The sequence below is a fragment of the Montipora foliosa genome, chromosome 12, assembly GCF_036669935.1.
Source record: "Montipora foliosa isolate CH-2021 chromosome 12, ASM3666993v2, whole genome shotgun sequence".
NCBI lineage: Eukaryota > Metazoa > Cnidaria > Anthozoa > Scleractinia > Acroporidae > Montipora > Montipora foliosa.
The window spans coordinates 14,859,189-14,877,742 of NC_090880.1; the positions used below are offsets into that span (position 1 = coordinate 14,859,189).

General features: G+C 43.2%; 2 protein-coding genes and 1 pseudogene across 2 annotated transcripts; 2 read left to right on the forward strand and 1 right to left on the reverse strand.

The window, feature by feature from the left end:
• The first annotated feature begins 707 nt into the window (after nt 1-707).
• Nucleotides 708-1,310, forward strand: LOC137980855 (uncharacterized). The gene has a single exon (XM_068828262.1). The coding sequence runs from the start codon at nt 708-710 to the stop codon at nt 1,308-1,310; it is 603 nt and encodes a 200-aa protein (XP_068684363.1).
• Nucleotides 1,311-3,941: 2,631 nt separating this feature from the next.
• On the forward strand, nt 3,942-4,505 carry LOC137980856 (zinc finger protein 2-like). The gene has a single exon (XM_068828263.1). The coding sequence runs from the start codon at nt 3,942-3,944 to the stop codon at nt 4,503-4,505; it is 564 nt and encodes a 187-aa protein (XP_068684364.1).
• Nucleotides 4,506-7,102: 2,597 nt separating this feature from the next.
• Nucleotides 7,103-18,554, reverse strand: part of LOC137980857 (uncharacterized) — a 16,475-nt pseudogene continuing 5,023 nt past the window's right edge.

The following is an 18,554-nucleotide window of genomic DNA, read 5'->3' on the forward strand; positions in this document are numbered from 1 at the left end:
AATTTGTGCCGTTGAGTGACGTCGCCCTTCGTCATTTGGCATTGGACAATCCTATCCTGAAACGTGTCTTTGACGGCGTGCATCCTTCCGATGGGTTACCATCCCGTCCCACCCGCACAACGCGAGCCGCCTACATTGTGAACACGGATCCACGAGGCGAACCTGGAAAACATTGGTTAGGACTCTGGACGGAAGAGGGAGCATGTGAAGTCATGGACAGTTACGGCTTACCTCTCACCACCCATCAGGCACCAGGTTTGCACGACTGGTTGGCGCCATGGTCCCCGGTATGGCGCAACGATCGGACCTTACAAGCCTTGAACAGTACGGCGTGTGGTCATTATGCTTTGCTGTTTTTAAAAGAACAAGCCCGAGGACGGACCATGGAAGAGTTTTTAGAAGGATTTTCCTCGTATGATTTGTGGGGAATGATCGGATGGTGGGTAATCAAGTCCGTCGTCTTTTGGTTCAAGATTTGAATGCCATACCCTTGAATCAATCGTGTATTGCGCATGAGTTTGTTGTGATTCGTGAATAAAAAAGGCGTACCTCATGGAAACGGTATGCGTGTCTTGTCTTACATAAATAGTAGGGTCGTACACGTATAATATCAACGATGGACGTCGGTACACAACCGGGCCCTTTAAAAGAAGTGTACCCTCTCGTCCTTTCTTGCTTTTATCATGATACGTATGCCCAGTAGTACGATGATTGTCGGTCCGTCAGGAAGTGGCAAGACGCAATTGACCGAAGCGCTCTTGACGGAAGGCACCGTGTTTGAGGGCAGAAAGACACGACCGTGTCATTACTGTTACGCCGTATGGCAACCCCGGTTCGATGGTATGAAACGTCAAGGCATCCAGTTTCACGAAGGAATCCCTGACGTCGCCGATCTTCAAACATGGTTTCCTCAAGGTGGGGTGTTGGTCTTGGACGATCTCATGGATGAAGGAGGAAGCGATAAACGCGTGTTGGATCTCTTTACGCGAGAATCCCATCATCGACACATTACGGTCTTGTACTTGTGTCAAGATCTGTTTCCACCTGGGAAATTTGCCAGGACCATTTTGCGCAATGCGCATTACGTGATTGTCTTCAAGAATCCCAGGGATCAGACGGGATGTCGCGCGTTGGTCCTCCAAGCCTTTCCAGATCGATGGCGAGACGTCCTCAAACTCTTTGTCGCGTGCACGCAACGTCCTTACGGGTATCTCATGATCGACCTTCATCCTGCGTCCGACGACCGATTCCGGTTGTTCAGTCATGTGACACAGCAAGACGGTCCCACGGTGGTGTACGAGCGCCAATGAGTTCCTCTTGGGCAAAGACAACGGATATAAAAGGAGGGGAGCTGCACTGACCACAGGACATTACGCCCCCTTTGGTGGAAAAGAAACGTGTGATGGTACGAAGACGAAGAAAGCGCGTGATCCGACGTCCAGGCGTTCGAAAACGACAACAACGTGGAGGCATCCTTCCATTGCTCGCTTTGGCGATTCCTCGTCTGATTGCAGCAGGAAAAGCAGCAGCGTTAGGAGGTGTGGGAGCCGCCACCTGTTACGGTGTCAAAAAAGGGCCGGAAGCGGCCACCCGACGACAAGGTCGACGTTAAGTATAAAGGGAACTTATCCAAAAACCCAAGGATCGTCTCATCATGTCTTGGCGTATCGGACGTCAACTCCCGTTTCTTCGGAGTATCTTAAAAGCAGCCGATCATCAGACACGTCGCGAACGCTTGCAAGCGGCCAATGCCGATCAGATCAATGCCTTGAGCGAATTGGTCATGAACACGCTTCGTGGAAAGATTCCCGTATCGTCGTCCACCCTGACCAAGTTACGACCTCATCAACAAGCACTGAGAGACATGACCCGTCGTAAACATTCCTTGAAAAAGCGTCGTCAGATTATGATGAGTCAGCAAGGTCTGAACACGGCGTGCCACCATTGCCTGCGAGGTGGACGCGTCCATAAAAGAGCGTCGGTGGGTGATGAGGTGTCATTGTGATCCAGGTCTGGCAAGGATTGCATAACATGGACGATGAATGGTGTGATACGTGGACGTACGGTTCTCGTTCAATTTGTGCGATAAAAGATCAGATCCGACATCTTCGACATCGCGAACGTGAACAATGCGAGATGATACATCAATTGACCGACCAACTTCAAGAACGGAATAAAGACCTAAGTCAACTCGAACGAAAGTTGGGCGATCTGAAACATCAAGTACGTCAATTGGAAGGGCATTTGGAACGAGAACGTCAAGAGAAACAAACCCTCTACTATAAAAACGAGGCATCACACAAATGTTGGGACACGTTACGATGAGTGGTGACAACGACGTCATTCCTGGGTTCTGAAAACGGGTGTTGGTGGATCCGGAACGGCTCCGTCGGTTGGAGCAAGTGTACAAAGAACGTTTGACCGATAATTCTCAAGTGACCAAAGCCGCACGACTGGCTGCTAGAGAAGCCGCCCTTCTCATGGCAGAGGACATCCCGCCGGCCATGAAAGAAGCGTTGGTGAAACCTTTGTCGCGCGAAGTGCGTAAATGGACCAAAGCCATTCGACGTCCCGTGGGTTTTGGAGGTCCTGGTGGTGGTGCAGGTGGTGCTGAGGAGGAGGACGAGGACGTGGAAGGGGAAGCGTTTACGCAAGGCCCGTTTCAGACGTTGTTGACGCAACTGGTGAAAAAGAAGAAACGACCAGCAGCAGCTGAGGCAGAACCTCTAGCCACACCGACCGCTGCGGGTCCACCTCCTAAAGCGAAGAAACATCTTCGTTTTGTGACCCCTAAAAAGAAGACGCCAGTGCCCAAAAAGAAAGCCAAGAAGAAAAAACCCACCCCCAAGACGATGACCCCACTCGTCGAATGGGGTGAACTCCCTTTTGGTGGAGATCCCATGTTGGGTGAGAGTGTGGCTGAGATGATGGAAGGGACGGCCCGATCCGCCAAGAGGAAAGCTCGGAAGAACCGAGGTCGTCGCCCGACCGAAAGAGATAAATTACAACGCCCACCCGGTTGGCTGGATTTTGACACCAAACTCCGACGGCGTCTCGATGGGCAGGACTTCTAAGCACCGTCAGAAAAAGCACACGACCAGAAGGCAGGCCTTGCCTCCCAAGACCCGGTGACGAAGGCGCCAGAAAGGGGGCACATTGGATCTGCAAAAGCTGTTGGAGAAGACGGGCATCGAATTTCATTGGCCAGGGTACCAGTACATGGAACCGGGGACGCATTTGAAAAAGAGACTCAAGCGAGGCGATGCGGGCATCAATCGGTTGGACAAGATTGCCAAACAACATGACATCGATTATTCCCAGGCCAAGAATTTACAAGACAAATGGAAAGCCGATGCAAAAATGGTGAAGGCCATCAACCATCTCCCCGGCAAGAAAACCTGGACCGAAGCCATTGTGAAGAGAATCATGCAAGCCAAACAAAAACTCAAATTGTAAAAGACGTTCATGGCTGACTGACGTTGTTGTGGTTACAAACATTAAAACAAAGCCAAGTTCTGGACTTCCATGTGTCTGGTCTTTATTGATCCAATTCTTCTTTTGCCATGTAGTAAACTCCTAACCACTCTCTCTGGCCTTTAGGAGGCATTAGGCCATAAAAATGTTGGGGGTACCCCCCCATCCCCTGTCATGAAGTCGTGTGACCTTACAAGTCAGGCCATAAACATGTTGGGGGTACCCCCCCATCCCTCTCAAACCTTGGTGTGACCTTACCAGTCAGGCCATAAAAATGTTGGGGGTACCCCCTCATCCCTCTCAAACCTTGGTGTGACCTTACGAGTCAGACCATACATACCGAGCGAATGAGCTGCTTTGTGTTCACGTGCTGGAAAGATCACCCAAGGTCTGTGATTTTCTACCCCCCGCGAAGCCCGACCTTTAAAAAGAACGCAGCGCGCGGTTTTCTGTTCATTTGAGTTACGATGGACCAGCAGCAGCCAGGACCAAGCGGACTTAGCTCCCTTTCATGTGACGTCTGCCAGCAAGAGTTCACCAACCAACGCAACCTCGTCCGACACCAGACCACAGTTCACACCGACCATTCGTGGGGTTGTCCTCAGTGTGAGCGAACATTCAATCGTCAAGACAACTTCCATCGACACGTCCAGAACTGCCGAAAGCGCCGACAAGACCAGCCCAACGATGAGACACCCCTCGCCAAGCAGGGTCGGAAAAGTCACGAGTGTGAGGACTGTGGCCGTACGTTCGAGCAAGCCCTCAGTCTAGAACGACACCAGGTGCAGATCCAACAGCCTACATGGTGTACTACCTGCAGTGAACAGTTTCTTGGCACCCGTGTGCTGACGGCCCACCAACGGAGTGATCATCCCAAACCGTTCGAGTGTGATCAGTGTGGGCGAACCTTTGCTCGTTTGAACGATCTCACGCGTCACCAAACCGCAAAACATCGTGCTATTTCGGGACAGCAGTGCGGTGGTGTTGTGGTGCATTGCAGCAGCAGCAGCCCCTGTGAACGATCCACCTAATTGGAGAGCCATGGCGGATCCTTTACGCTATACATCCCTCCCAGAGGCAGAACGCAGTCCCTTACCCATCTACCAACAAAAATGGGCACAAATCCGCACACAGTTTTGTCGCAACAACCGTCTTCACGATTGGTACAACTTTCGTTTGCGCGATCTGCAACCAGCGACGATGGCGACCCATTTGAATGACATCTATCGGGATCAGCGAACGGTTTTTAAGTTGAACTTGTCTTTTGGTTTTCTCTTACGGAACCAAGAGATGGGGGACTAAAGGTATTATCATGCCTCTGCGAACAATCATCTGGCCTTTCCTGAACCCTTTGTCATCGCTCGAGAAGCAGATCTGCAGCAAGTACGCGAGGCACTGAACAACCTGGATGTCTTGGAGTGGGCACGACAGCAGCGGGACAATAGCAAATGGGTGGTGGAACAGATCACCAACATGACGTTTTACGTCAACAAGCTGCGTGGACATCCCATCGGGTGCGGTCGAGACCTCCCGCCCTATTTGAAATACAACCGGGGACTCCAAGGCCTGGTTCGGAATGACCGGGATGGTACGTTATACGAGGACAATTTGTGCTTCTTCCGCGCCCTGGCCCTCAGCAATGGGTGTGCTCTCCGCAATTTGGAAAAGGCGGCCAAGGACACTTGAAACGTATCGTGCCGCCCATCTGACCGATCAAAACCTCCAAACGTTTAAAGGAGTACAACTGGACGACCTGTCCGATCTCGAACGCTTGTTTAAAAAGAACATTTTTGTATATGCCTTGGGACCCGTACAAGTGGATCAGGATGAAGAGGCGGAGGATGAGGAGGACGAGCACACAGCGAAGCTGATTTATCGCTCCCTTGGCCAGTACGAGGGTACAGTCTACTTGAACTTGTACGAGACTCATTTTTCGTACATTTCTGACATGAAAAAGTACTCCCACTCATATCAATGCAGTCGCTGTGGGAAATTTTGGAAGACGGGCTTCCAGTTAAATCGACACGAAAAGACCTGTGAAGGGAGCGTCGTCCACAAGTTCCCTGGAGGTGTTTATCGACCTGCTCCATCTCTCTTTGAACAGTTGGAAGAACAAGGGATCGAGGTGCCCGAACGTTTCAAATACTATCCTTATTGGGCCACCTATGACATCGAGGTCATGCTTGTATCTCAACAAGACTTGAACAATACGGACAAACTGGAGTGGACACAAAAACATGTACCCGCCAGTGTCAGTATTTGTTCCAACGTCCCCGAGTTTACGGAACCCGTATGTTTGATCAGTCATGGCAATCCCCACGAGTTGGTAGCTGAGATGGTGGAGCACCTTGAGAGTAACAGTGCAGCGGCGGAGGCTAATCTTATGGAAGATCCCGAGATGGAGGCGCTTTTCGAATCCATCAAACGAGCTGGAAGAGGAAGTGGAGGCAGATGAGGAGGAGGAGAACGACGAGGAGACTCCCCCCAAGAAAAAACCCGTGCCTCCCCTGTTCAAACTAAAAGCCAAACTGGAGGGACATTTGGCCCAGCTTCCTGTAATCGGGTTTAACTCTGGCAAATATGGCATGAATGCCTTGAAAGGGTTCCTGATGCCCATTCTGATGGATGATCTTAAGTTCACCATCAAGAAAACCAATACCTTCATGTGTCTCTCCTCAGAGCGTCTGTGTTTCTTGGACATCCTCAGTTTCTTAGCGCCTGTATTCAGTTACACTAAATTCTTGAAAGCATACGGGTGCAAGCAGACCAAAGGGTTCTTCCCGTACGAGTGGTTTGATTCTTTAGACAAGTTGGAACAGACGTATTTACCACCTCCTGAAGCGTTCCATTCCACTTTGCGCAACGAAAACATCTCCGAGGAAGACTATGCGTACTGCCAACGGGTGTGGCAAGAACACAACATGCAAACCATGCGGGATTTTCTCGAATGGTACAACAACCTGGACGTGGAACCGTTTTGCGAAGCCATCCAGAAGATGAGTGATTTCTGGAAAGAAAAGAACATTGACATGCTGAAACAAGGCATCTCCATTCCGGGAGTCACGCTCATCTACCTGTTTGCGACGCTACCACAGGACACCTTTTTCACACTCTTTCGTGAAAAGGACAAAGACCTGTATTATACCTTACGGGATAATATGGTAGGTGGGCCAAGCATCATTTTTCACCGCTATCACGAGAAGGGAAAGACCAAGATCCGTCAGGTGAAGATGGAGGTGGTTGGACGAGACCCGAAGCTATGTCAAGGGGTCGTGGGCTACGATGCAAACGCCCTCTATTTGTGGAGTATCATGCAGGAGATGCTCACCGGACACTATGCTCGTCGGCGTGCTGAGACCGGGTTTCGCAAAGAATACAAACACACCTCCAAAGAAGCCTTGGAGTGGATGGAGTGGTTGAACGTTTCGCGAGGGCTCCAGCTACAACACGAAGCCAATGGGATTGAGAAACGGGTGGGACGTCGTGGGTTGCGGATGGATGGGTACGATCAAGCAAGTGCTACGGCGTTTCAGTACCATGGGTGTTATTGGCATGGTTGCAAGTGTCGGGGATGCAACCAATGCGGTGAATGGAAAGACCATGGTGGAATTGCGTGAGAGGACGGAGGCTATCTCGACCTACCTCCGTAAGGTGTTGGGAGAGGGACATCTGGTGGAGATGTGGGGATGTCAGTGGGCGGGCATGAAACGGAGCCACCCCGAGATCTGTGAGTTTCTTCGCTCGCGGTTTGGTAGACCTCTGGATCGTAAGCTCACCCTGACGGAGGCCTGTGCATGTTTCATCAGGGGAAACATCATGACAGGAACATTTCTACAGCAGAAAAGAGTAAATCACTACTGAATAACTTCATAATCTGAATGAATCTTAATATCTTACATTAGCAATGTTGATAGAGATCGATACATGTTCATGCACCTGGATAAGGAACGATGAGGTTACAACAAAAAGTGCATAACTGTACATGTACCTCAGTTATGTAGTCTCCTAGACACCAAAAACTGCTATAAATTGTGTGAAAAGATCAAGAGCATGGCCAACAGGGTGGTTATGAGTGGGCCAACAATTGTTTGTAGAGTATTGGCCGTCACATTGGTAGTGTTAGTGTGTCAGTGATATGTTTGTGATGCGTCAGTCCACCCTTTGGCCATTGTGTTGGGCTGACACGTTGGTGGGATAAGATTTGTTACCGTTACCATAAAAACAAAAGAAAAGAGACTTACATACCCTGATTGCATCACAAAGGAAGCAGAACTCAACATCAACCCCTCCTACTCCCAAAATAAATTCTCCATCCCCTTTCTTAACCAGCAGCAATATTAGTGTTTTGTAATCCAAAGTAACTGTCAACAAAAAAGATTCACAAGACAACTAGTTTTAAAACAACGTCAGACATCCAGGAGCTTGCACCATTAATTGCCAAGACCAACTCCTACATGGTGACTGCTCTCGGATCTGACAAATCTTGGCAACTTAGCTGCGAGCCAATGCAACAGCATCCCTACAAATCCACCCGACAAACAATGAGCTTGGGGAATCATGACACAAAGAAAGCTACCAATAAAACATGACCTTAAACACTTCTTGTTATTTTTCTTTCCTTAATTATGGTGTACCCTGCTAGAAGACACGTTTCCTTTTCATTTCTGGTTATCATGTCCATTATCTGTAACTGGATTGGTTTTTGCATTGGCTCCATTGTTTTTTTGAAACACACACAAAAAAAAACATGAAAGCTACTTGCATTATCAAATTTTAATTAACAAACAACTAAATTAAAAATTATTGTTCAACAAATGGCATAAAAACAGCTTAAGATCATCGTAACCAAGGCATGAAAATCCCATGGCACTCAAAATCACGTTCCACTGATGCAAATCCTTTGATTTCTTAAATATGGAATACACTAAGAAGTAATTATTCCTGTACACCTATTTCATTTTCTTTGACACAAGACAGCAATGTTTAACTAACCTGTAAAATGAAGAGAATAATGTCTTCCATCAACTGTCAGGCCTCTTTCTTTTGACTATTGATGTCCTTTATGAGGAGTTTTAAGTTGTTCCTACAATTTTGAACAAATGAAGAAAACATTACCTCCATCTTGTAGCTAGTGATAACGGCATACCCTAAAAAGCTACTGTATTTTATTTATTAACAAACAGCCCATTGACTGTATTTCAGTTGATTTATAAACTTTAATACTGCCATGCACGCACCTGTTCTTTTTACAATTTGCAATAGCCAGTGGATACACTGACTTGGCACTTTGGGTTGAGGACAAAGGGCACAGACGTGGCACAATGCCTACCAAGATCTGATCCCTTCCTACATGTAATTCATAGAAAACAGAGAAAAAGAGAGTCAATGGATTGGATAATGCATAATAGGTAAGATGGTTGCATTGCTTGAAACCGTTAAGTATCTGATTAATAACACTGAAACAAAACAAGTCTGTGATAAAGGAAAAAGAGTTCCTACTTGAATGGTTTTGGTTTTGCTTCTCATTGATTAGCACTGCAATAATTATTATTACTTTAATTCCTTTTGGCAATGACCAGAAACCCAACACAGTGTCTACAGTAACTTCTTTGAACAAAATTAATAAAATTAATGCTCTGAGGGATTTAGGAAACTTTCACTTAGGTACATGTATGTCTGTCAATTACACACACAGGGTATTCGCTAAAAGAGTGGCATAAAGTTTCAATAGCAGAAATCAGTGGAAAAAAGGAGACTTAACTCAAACAAACTAAAATAAACTGACGCCAAAAAAATTCCTTAGACTGGTGTATATATATCGATCATCCATGAACATGCAAATCTAAATTAGTAAAGAGTATTACCCCAGAATGGTCTGCCATCAATCTTGATTATAAGGTGATGCACAGGGTTACTAATTTGGTGCAGCCTTTGCTCTCTTATGATAAGTTCACCAACTGCGAGCATGTCAACCCCGAAACCCTTGATTGGGGTGGAAAGCCTGTTTACTCCAATATAGTGCCTAACCGTGGAGAACACCATCTGCCTTGCAGCCTTCATTTGATTTAAATTCATCAATAAGGGAAGATCTGAAGAATTCTAAGAAGAAAGAGAGGTTATTGTGCTTGCTACTGTTGCCTGTATTTTATTAGTTTGTCCTTAAAAATTGAGCAGGTTTCACTTTCACAACTAAGTTTGATAAGAATGTTAAGCACCTGTTTCTTCAACTTTTTGAGGGATCGATGACTGAGCAGAATTACTGAAATCATTGTCATTAACAGTTTACAAACTAAGTTTTTTGGAGATCATGCATATCCCTTCCATTTGTTAAATTAGTTTCATTTGTAGCAACAAAACGTACACCGGCAAGCTATTTTTATATTCAGTACTTTGGAAAGCTCAAGAAGAAGTGCACTGGTACCTTGCAACCCAGCTTGATGCTAAAAATGACATGGTCACAAATGTGACAAAGATAATGCCTAAATGGCCATCATAAAGTAGTGTAATATTGTAGCTAAAAATGGTTATAACCTAGCTTGATTCATTTATAACAACAACTTCTCTACAAAGAAAGTTCTAAATCAGTCATTAATTAGATTCAATTTTTTTTTTACTTGAACTCATTTTGACCTTCAAGATTTGCATAATTTGCTTGCTTTTAAAAATATTACAGCTTACCCCTGTCCTTCCTAAGTTAGTGAACTTTATTGCTGTTTGCCAAGTGCTGTCTGAAATCCGTGCCTTTAACTTAAAATACACCAACATCCAGTCAGGAACTCGCATAGAGTTCACATATCTGTCCAGAGTCTCCTCACGTAGCAGTTCCTCAATGGTGTCTTTAATTCCTCTCTTTTCAGCTAACATGTCAACAACATCCACGACAATGCCTCGTGCTTGCTGATCTTTGAAGGCACACATGTTCCCAAAATGGAGGCTAAAGATTCTCTATTCTGTTCACAAACATCACTTACATGTTGAAATGCACGCTTAGCCCGCTTCTTCAGCAAGAAGGTTTTTTCAGGGGTGTTGATGTCTGTATTTTGGCAAATCTCCTTCATGTTAGGAGACGTCGTACATTGAGGAGTTGTTATTGAATCGTCCATGAGAACCTGAAATTAAAAATAAGCTTATTTTAAAAAGTCTATTTTCTTTCACCAAAATAATGCTGTTCACAAGACTTGAAAAGAAGGTTTTCGAGGCTCCTAATGAGGAATGAGCCATCTGCCAGTGATGGCCATGTGATTGCTAGTATCAATAATTTTATCTTTGCAAACGCTCAAGTCAAGGCTGTTCAAAAAGCCTCTCAGTTGTTCAAATATCTCATCATGATATACAGTACTGTGCAAAAAGAATGCAAACGAATTTCGACGAAATTCGCTTATTGTTCTCTCGAAATTTCGCGGAAATTTCGCCGAGATTTCGGGGGAAGAGGTGTGATTTTTCGGCCGAATTTTCGAAGAAATTTCGCTGGGCCACGAAAATTTGAACGCAGGACGAAAATTTGCAAATCTGACAACGAAATTTCGGTTGGAGTTCGTACGTACTGAAACGAAAATTCACAAATCTAACATCGAAATTTCGTTGGAGTTTGTACGTACTGAAACGAAAATTCGTAAATCTAACAACAAAATTTTCGGTTGGAGTTCGTACGTACTGAAACGAAAATCCCAGAACTTTAATAATTGAAATATCGTTATCCTAAAGCCGGGGGTACACGAGCGATTTTTTGCTCGCGCCTGTGATGCAATTTTTTCAAATTTTGTCGCGTCGCCAGCGCGCGATGAAAATCACAGGTTTAGCCACCCTTGAAATGGCAACGCGACAGCAGAAAAAGTCGTTGGAAAAAATCGGCAGTTCAAGGGTGGCTACACTTGCGACTGACGCGATAACATTTGAAAAAATCGCATCACCGTCGTGAGCAAAAAATCGCTCGTGTAGCTGCGGCCTGAAACGAAATTTGGTAGTGTTGGTTAGTGCTTCGCATTTTAATGAATGAGTGGAATCAACAACTGTACTGTTCTCTCAACCTTGAGTGGAAACACGACAAATAACATCATCGCCATAGCCATTTTAACATACCAAACGTAACAATTGTTGGTTTTCACGTCACGCAAGTACCACGCAAAGAAAAAATAAAATCGCTAACCATTAAACAAATTACATGTATGTCAAGAAATTGAGATGTTGTAGGAAGGTAATAAATCATGAGGGTGTCAAAGTTTTAGGGCTGTGAGATAATCCAAACTCGAGTTATTTGGCAATAGACACTTCTCTTAACATACTGGTTATTCAGAACTCGAAAACACATGGGGAATCGACATTTTCGTGACATGTTTCTTAGAAGCAATCCAGATGTCACGCATTGACTGAATTAGAAAGGGATTGTAAAAACGCTTCCTTTACCATGATTAATCTGCCCGCTTAAATAATTTTATCGAACGCTATCTTCTCTAGGTAAGCGACAACCACCCTCCATTGTTTTTAATTTTAGTCTCTTGCGAGAATCGGCTCACATAAGCGACCGGCTCTTGTTGCGACCACTCTCACAAATTCCCGGCTTGGTCACTCATGAGGGCTTCGACTGGCCTTTTTCTAACGTTAACTTAAATGTACTGTAAAAGGCAAATGCTTCCTGCGAATGTTTAGTAAGCACTCTCGAAACTTCGCTTTGTCAGGACGAAATTTCGCCATGTCACGACGAACTTTCGCTACATTACAACGAAATTTCGCTCGAATATTCGCGCGGCCGTTGCGAATTTTCGTTTTGATTGAAACAATAGGCGTTTCGAAATTTCGACAATGTTCGAATGAAAATTCGTTTCACCCAAAATTTCGTTATATTTTGTCGAAAAGTGCCAATAGCGCGAAATTCGTTTGCATTCTTTTTGCACAGTACTGTAATGGCGAATCCGGTTTATGATGAAGGAACACAGCGATTAATCCGAATGATGAAGAGACAATTTCATCTTCTGATGAAGCTTTTCCTTGAAACAGAGCTTCATCTATCGTCCGCAGAGCACTTCGTTTAACTCGAACAAATTCATCTGGAAAACGTGCTGGTGGCTTTCCACAAACTCTGTTGCTTAAGACATACCACTTCTTGCTAGGATGTAACAACTGCAGACTCTGTACACAGGAAAAGGGTGAAAAACCTTTCCGCGGTGCCATTGCCCGCCTGCGCTAGAAAATGCGAATTAATCAACGTGGCTGTGCCATGTGATTAAAAAATGGCTTGTTCTCAAATGACAGAAACGCATGTTATTCGTCAAGACTTAATTAGATCCAGACATATTAATACGATTAACTCTCTTTGCTGATAAAAGAGTCATTACTGGGAAAACCACAATTAATTAAATCAGCAATCCAGTACTTCCAGTTCAGACCCACTTGCGTCTCGTCATGATTCAACATAACTAATACATGTATAACTAAATTAACCTTTTCAGCTGATGTCTTTTTCTGAGGTGAAATAGACCTTCAAAAACGACACATTAGTCTAAGAAAGAAATCTTCGGTCGCACAAGAGCATAAAAGGCAAAATATTTGTAACTTCTCACACACAGATTTTTTTTTTGTTGTTTGTTAAAATGGACAAAATCAGAAAAGGAAGTGATCTACGGAAAGAAAAATAGGGGTCACCGAGCATTCAAGAGAGTAAAATCACTGCAAAGTTCTCAAAGCGATGGCATACTCGCACTGTCACGTCATTGCGTGACATTTCTGAGAAGACCTAAATCCACAGCTATCCCATGGTGCCACACGCTTTCACGTTCCATTCTTGTGGAAAATGTTTTCGGCTTTAGCATCATGTTTACCTTCGTGGTCTGTGATGCATGACGTGTGCGTGACATGCGCGCAAAAATGCGCAGTAGCGTTGGGCACGAATGTCCTTAAGGTTGGAAAATTTCACTTTGTGTAATGCGGCAATCACATGAATGCAGCACTTCCTCAAACCAGCTATGCACTTGTCTTGCAAAGAATCCACAGTCGATGGGGCTGCTCTCTTATACATTGTCATGGAGTGATACAGCAACTGAGATAGCAGACAGACTTTTGACCACACTCTTGTGAACAAAACCATTCTTAAACAAATATACGTACTATAGTTCGCACCGGGTTTTGAACTCAATTTCAAAGGCTTTGTTTTCCAGAATATAGCTGAAAACTTGTCCTATATGACTTCTTGGCCATTTGGTCAAATTTTCGCATTCACCGCCGTTCACCTGTAAAGGGTCTACTGTAAGTTTGCCATTCTTCAGAGTGCTTTCAGAATAATGTTTCAAAGTCAAAGTCAATGTTTCTGTAGTAACTTTTACGGCTGTTTCTTGCTCAAATGCAACTAAAGCATGGGCAGCCAGATCTGAATGTGTTCCTGTTGTAGAAGAGCCCTTTGCTTTTGCAAAGATAAAAATTAATTTCCGTTCACTGATGGAAAGATTGAGGAGCTTTTGTAGTTTTTGGAATTGACAGGATATCACTCGCGTTTCTCCAAATAAACGTAAACCAACAGCAATTTCTCCCTTTTCAAAGATTTCGGCCAGATGGCACTTTAATGTTTTCTTCCTCCAGATATTCTTTTTTTAATAAGCTTTATTTCAACAAACATCAATAAAATATGTACATAAGAATTGTGTTGAAATGGGAAGAATCCTCAAAAAGCGCCACAGCACCATTTTAGGAGGAAACTCCGACTTACCTATATACTTACTAAAAATATATATACAAAACTTCAAAGAGTTAAAAATGTAGAAACCTTCAACTTAAAATCTTCCCCAGATGATGTTTCTCTAATATCAAGAAGGAGACTATTCCATTCCCCAACTATTCTCTTCATAAAACTAAATTTAAATAAATTAGTCCTAGAAAGACTGGTTAAAAGATTCGGAGTGTCCATACTTCTCAATGCAGCACACTCTTTCAGAATGTTTGGATGTAAATTGTCCAGTCCAGGGGTGTTTGTGGGGTTAAGGAGGTCTAGAGCTGACAAAACATCCATATTTGATAGCTCAACCAGCTCCAATAGTTTGTCGGTAAATGGCGCCGACGGCAGGGAGTTGGGAAGGGAGAGATCATCATTAAAAACTGACGTGAAGTAGTTGTTGAAGGCTGTCACTTTATCGTCAGCATCAGAAAATGCAGATTCCTTTATCTAGACTGTATCCGGAACATGGGAGCGCTTAGACAAATGGTTGAAATAACTCCAAAACCGATTCGGCTGAGAGACACACGAGTCTGAGATCACCTTCAGATTTGATGAGCGCTTGAATCTTACTAGATATTTAAGTTCTTTGTGAAGGCGTTGGAACTTCTCCCAAAAAGCTGAACTGTTTTTGCAGCACGCTTTGTATCCCGCAGTGTTTTTCTTGTGGAATGCATGAAGCACTTCCCCATCAAACCAAGGTAAAAAAACAGTCTGCTATGAGCCTAGAAGGCCCATCAGACTGGCTCTTATCTCCGGTTACTGAGATCGGAATGAGAAATGGAAATCAAATCTTATAGCTTTGTGATTGGATAATTTTCAAAGCTACGCCCTCGCAGCCAATCACATTGATGTTAGATACACCTTCAACAATGCTCGTAATCAGAAGGTCTAGGATGTTGTTTTTACGTGTTGGAGACTCAATCATTTGAAACATGTTCTTGGATACCAAATTGTTACAGAACGTAAAGGGAGTCGACTTATCAGAATTGCAAAAACCAGTTCCTTCAATCCATGTCACCTTGGGAAGGTTGAAGTCCCCAAGAAAGATCATCCTGTCATAAGTAGAGTTGTTCAAGAGTGCAAAAAAATTTTGAAGCCATGAAATTGCAGAGCTAGGAGGTCTGTAGAAAACAGCAAGTAGAACCTTTCTGCAGTTATCGGTCTTTATTTAAATTGCGGTATGATCAGTTACTGAAAAATCACAGAGCAGAACTTGCTTGCATCGAAGACTGTTGCGACAAGCGATTTAAGACTCCCCCACCTTCATGCGAGTCTCGGTAGCACAGACCATCACGTTTGCAGTCTTTAAGAAACAAGAAATTCGTGAGCCCATGTCTTCATTTCCTGACTGCCCGAGAGATTATTTGCAGTTGCTGGATTCCAAAAAGTTTTTCTCATGGATCAATGATCACAAACAAAATATCACACTTGGCAAAAGGCCTCGCTAATTATTGTGTGAATCGTTGTTTTGTAGCTTACCGGCATACACTGTAAATATGGATAGCCTTGACTAATGCAATTACAATGTAAACACGGCATAAGATACACCAAAATCAAGAATATATGTACTCCTCTACCATCTATAGTTTCTTGTAGAATATATCAGGAATGTATGTGGGTGGGACAGAGGGTCCAAACCTCCCACATCCCATACCTTTCACTCTCATTGCTCCCCTCCCTGCACTCCATTCTCCCAAGCCTCTTTCCGTCCCTCTCTACGTAGTGCTAGATGTACATGTACATGTACATGTATAAATCTAACGTTTTGTACCAGAAATTGTATCCAGGTTCATTTGTTTCAAGACAAGGGTAGTTTTCAATGCTAAATATATCACTCAGGCTGAAACAGTTCAATGTTGAGACAATTTAACCAACATGTACTATGTATAAACTTTGGGATACTAAGTACCAGATAAACACAATCTTGGCATTTAAATTCACCCACAAGAACTCAAATCCCTCTTAATGTTGTTATTTTTGTTTGTTGTAGTAAAGATATCCCAAGCAGTGAAAATTTGTTTGATTACAGAAAAAAATTTAGTCCTGATCAAACCAAGAAACGACATGTAATGACAATTATTAATCCATTAGAAAGTAACCTGTGCAAGCAAAAAAGTAATTCTTATACTTGACGGATGCAATACGGTTGTATTTATTTTAGCTACTGGTATTATTGAGACCATTGTTTTGTTGCTATATACAAGAGAAACACTTGAGGTTGATGTTGTAAACAATTGCCACTACTTGTATTTACACGTTTCAAAAAGATGAACCATGAAGGTAATATTGTTATTTTGACAATATTATTTCGTGCTATTCTGTACCAACAGGAAAGCCATTAACGCAATAAAATTCATTTACATTTACATTTTGACCAATCACAAGAGTTAAAAACAAAAGCCAAAAAACGTTTACAATTTTACATGTTCCCCACATACGATTTCTGTGGAATTCATTTAAACTGAGACCAGATGAAAGATGGAAGATGGTTGGAAACTAAGGATGAATATAATACTGTTTTTATGAAGTTTTGTTAACTTTTGCTGTTTAAGCCAATCAGAATTAAGTACAGACAATAGAAAAGTTATCACCTTTTTGCATACCAATTGAATTCCAACATGTTCGTTGCCGTTGTTGCTATCGTTCTTATCTGGACCGTTTCTTAATGTACTGTTCATTTAAGGCAAGCTTTAAATATTGTAATTTCTTTAACCGACTTTCCCTTTCAAGGTCAGTTAGTGATCTGGATTGCAAAATGCTTGTATCGTTTGAAATCAAAATATACAAAATCACAAGATGATACCGGGTATTCACAGTCCCTTTGGCAAACATCACAACATTGATGGGCATGCTCATGTGGACAAATCAGCATCAAAGTTGGACAGTAGCATTTTCCTTCTACATTGTAAGGACTTTTTATGCATAAGTTCATCATGACAGTACTTCAACATCAGACTGGAGTACAACAATACTGATTTGCACATTTCAGAGCTCGTTCTGCCAGCCCTTCCACTCTTTTGCATGTAGTCCTCCAGGTTTTTGGAGGGCCCCTAGTGAATTACAACTTTGACATCCTTACAGTCTATTCCCATGCCATAGGGTATTGTTGCTATCAACACACAAATAGAGCCATCTGATACAGATTGCTGAATTTGTTCCCGGTTCAATTCATCAATTCTGCTTTGGAACATTTCTACAAATCTTGGGTCTGTTTGGCCTTTCTATCATCAAGGGTGCTTTTTCATCTTCAGTGAATGCATTTTTTGAAGCCTTGTCGAAGTTTTTGCTGTTGCTGTTGCTGTAAGTGCAACCAATAGTACCTTTCCCACAATTGCATGAATCTCATTGATTCTGCCAAGCCACTTCAATTTTCTTTGAAGGCTGAGCTCAACCTAGATGAACTGGTCATCTACTTTAATTTCCTTGAAATTGCTTAAATACGTTGATAATAATGGATAGACCTCCACAATATCCACTACTATCCTCCATCTCCATTACTGACACTGTCATAAGGTTGGAAACGCTGTGATTATTTCCTGGTTTTGAAGGCTGTAAATTACAGTGCCGCTGTAACATGGTGCACCTGTGATTCCATGCACCCCAATTACCGTTTGGCATTTTCTTTTTTTAATTCCTTTGTCTGTTCTTGTTCGATGCCGTTTCACAACATCAGAGTTTTCTATGGTCGCATTGATGAGTTCCTCTATACTCTCTAAATATGAACTGAGGAAATAGCTTTTTCCATTCCCCTGTTTCACATGTCTTGATGCAATATGTTGCAGTTGCTGACGTGGAGCTCCATTGCTGCCCTCTATCTTGTGAAAATGAAGTCTTGGAACTCAGTCGAATATTTTTATACCATACAATAATTGAGCATTGTTTTTCATAAGCTTTGATTTGTTAACCAAGTTTATTGCAGACAATCTTCTTTAACCCAATCAACACCCAAATTATTTTTGTCATCCAATCAGAGGCTTGCACAGGACGAAAACTTGGATTTACATAGTGTCAAGTGTTTTACCATAAAGACCGCGTTTGTTACAGCTTTACATACCTTTGACGTGCATCAAATATTATCTTTAAGGATGCCTTTACAGGGGAGTCTCAGGTGGTAAAGGCCGTATTTACTACAGTTTTACACCCAACCTTTGACAAGCGTCAAAGGCTTGTCAAAGTATTATTTGACAACCCTTTGTTACCCTCACAAAGGTGTCGTCAAAGATGTCTTGGCCTCAATTCAAAAGACTTGGCAAAAGTGTTGTGAAAGATGTCTGAGATTTAAGTCAAGAGGTTGGCAAACGTGTGGTGAAATACGTCTGAGATCAAGTGTTTAGTAAACTGAGATGTCTGAGAATGTCCTCAAAGCTGTTTGATTTTT

Excerpts from the sequence above, each read along its gene's own strand:
- LOC137980855 (XM_068828262.1), top strand. The coding sequence starts at position 708 with ATGATTGTCGGTCCGTCAGGAAGTGGCAAGACGCAATTGACCGAAGCG.
- LOC137980856 (XM_068828263.1), top strand. The coding sequence starts at position 3,942 with ATGGACCAGCAGCAGCCAGGACCAAGCGGACTTAGCTCCCTTTCATGT.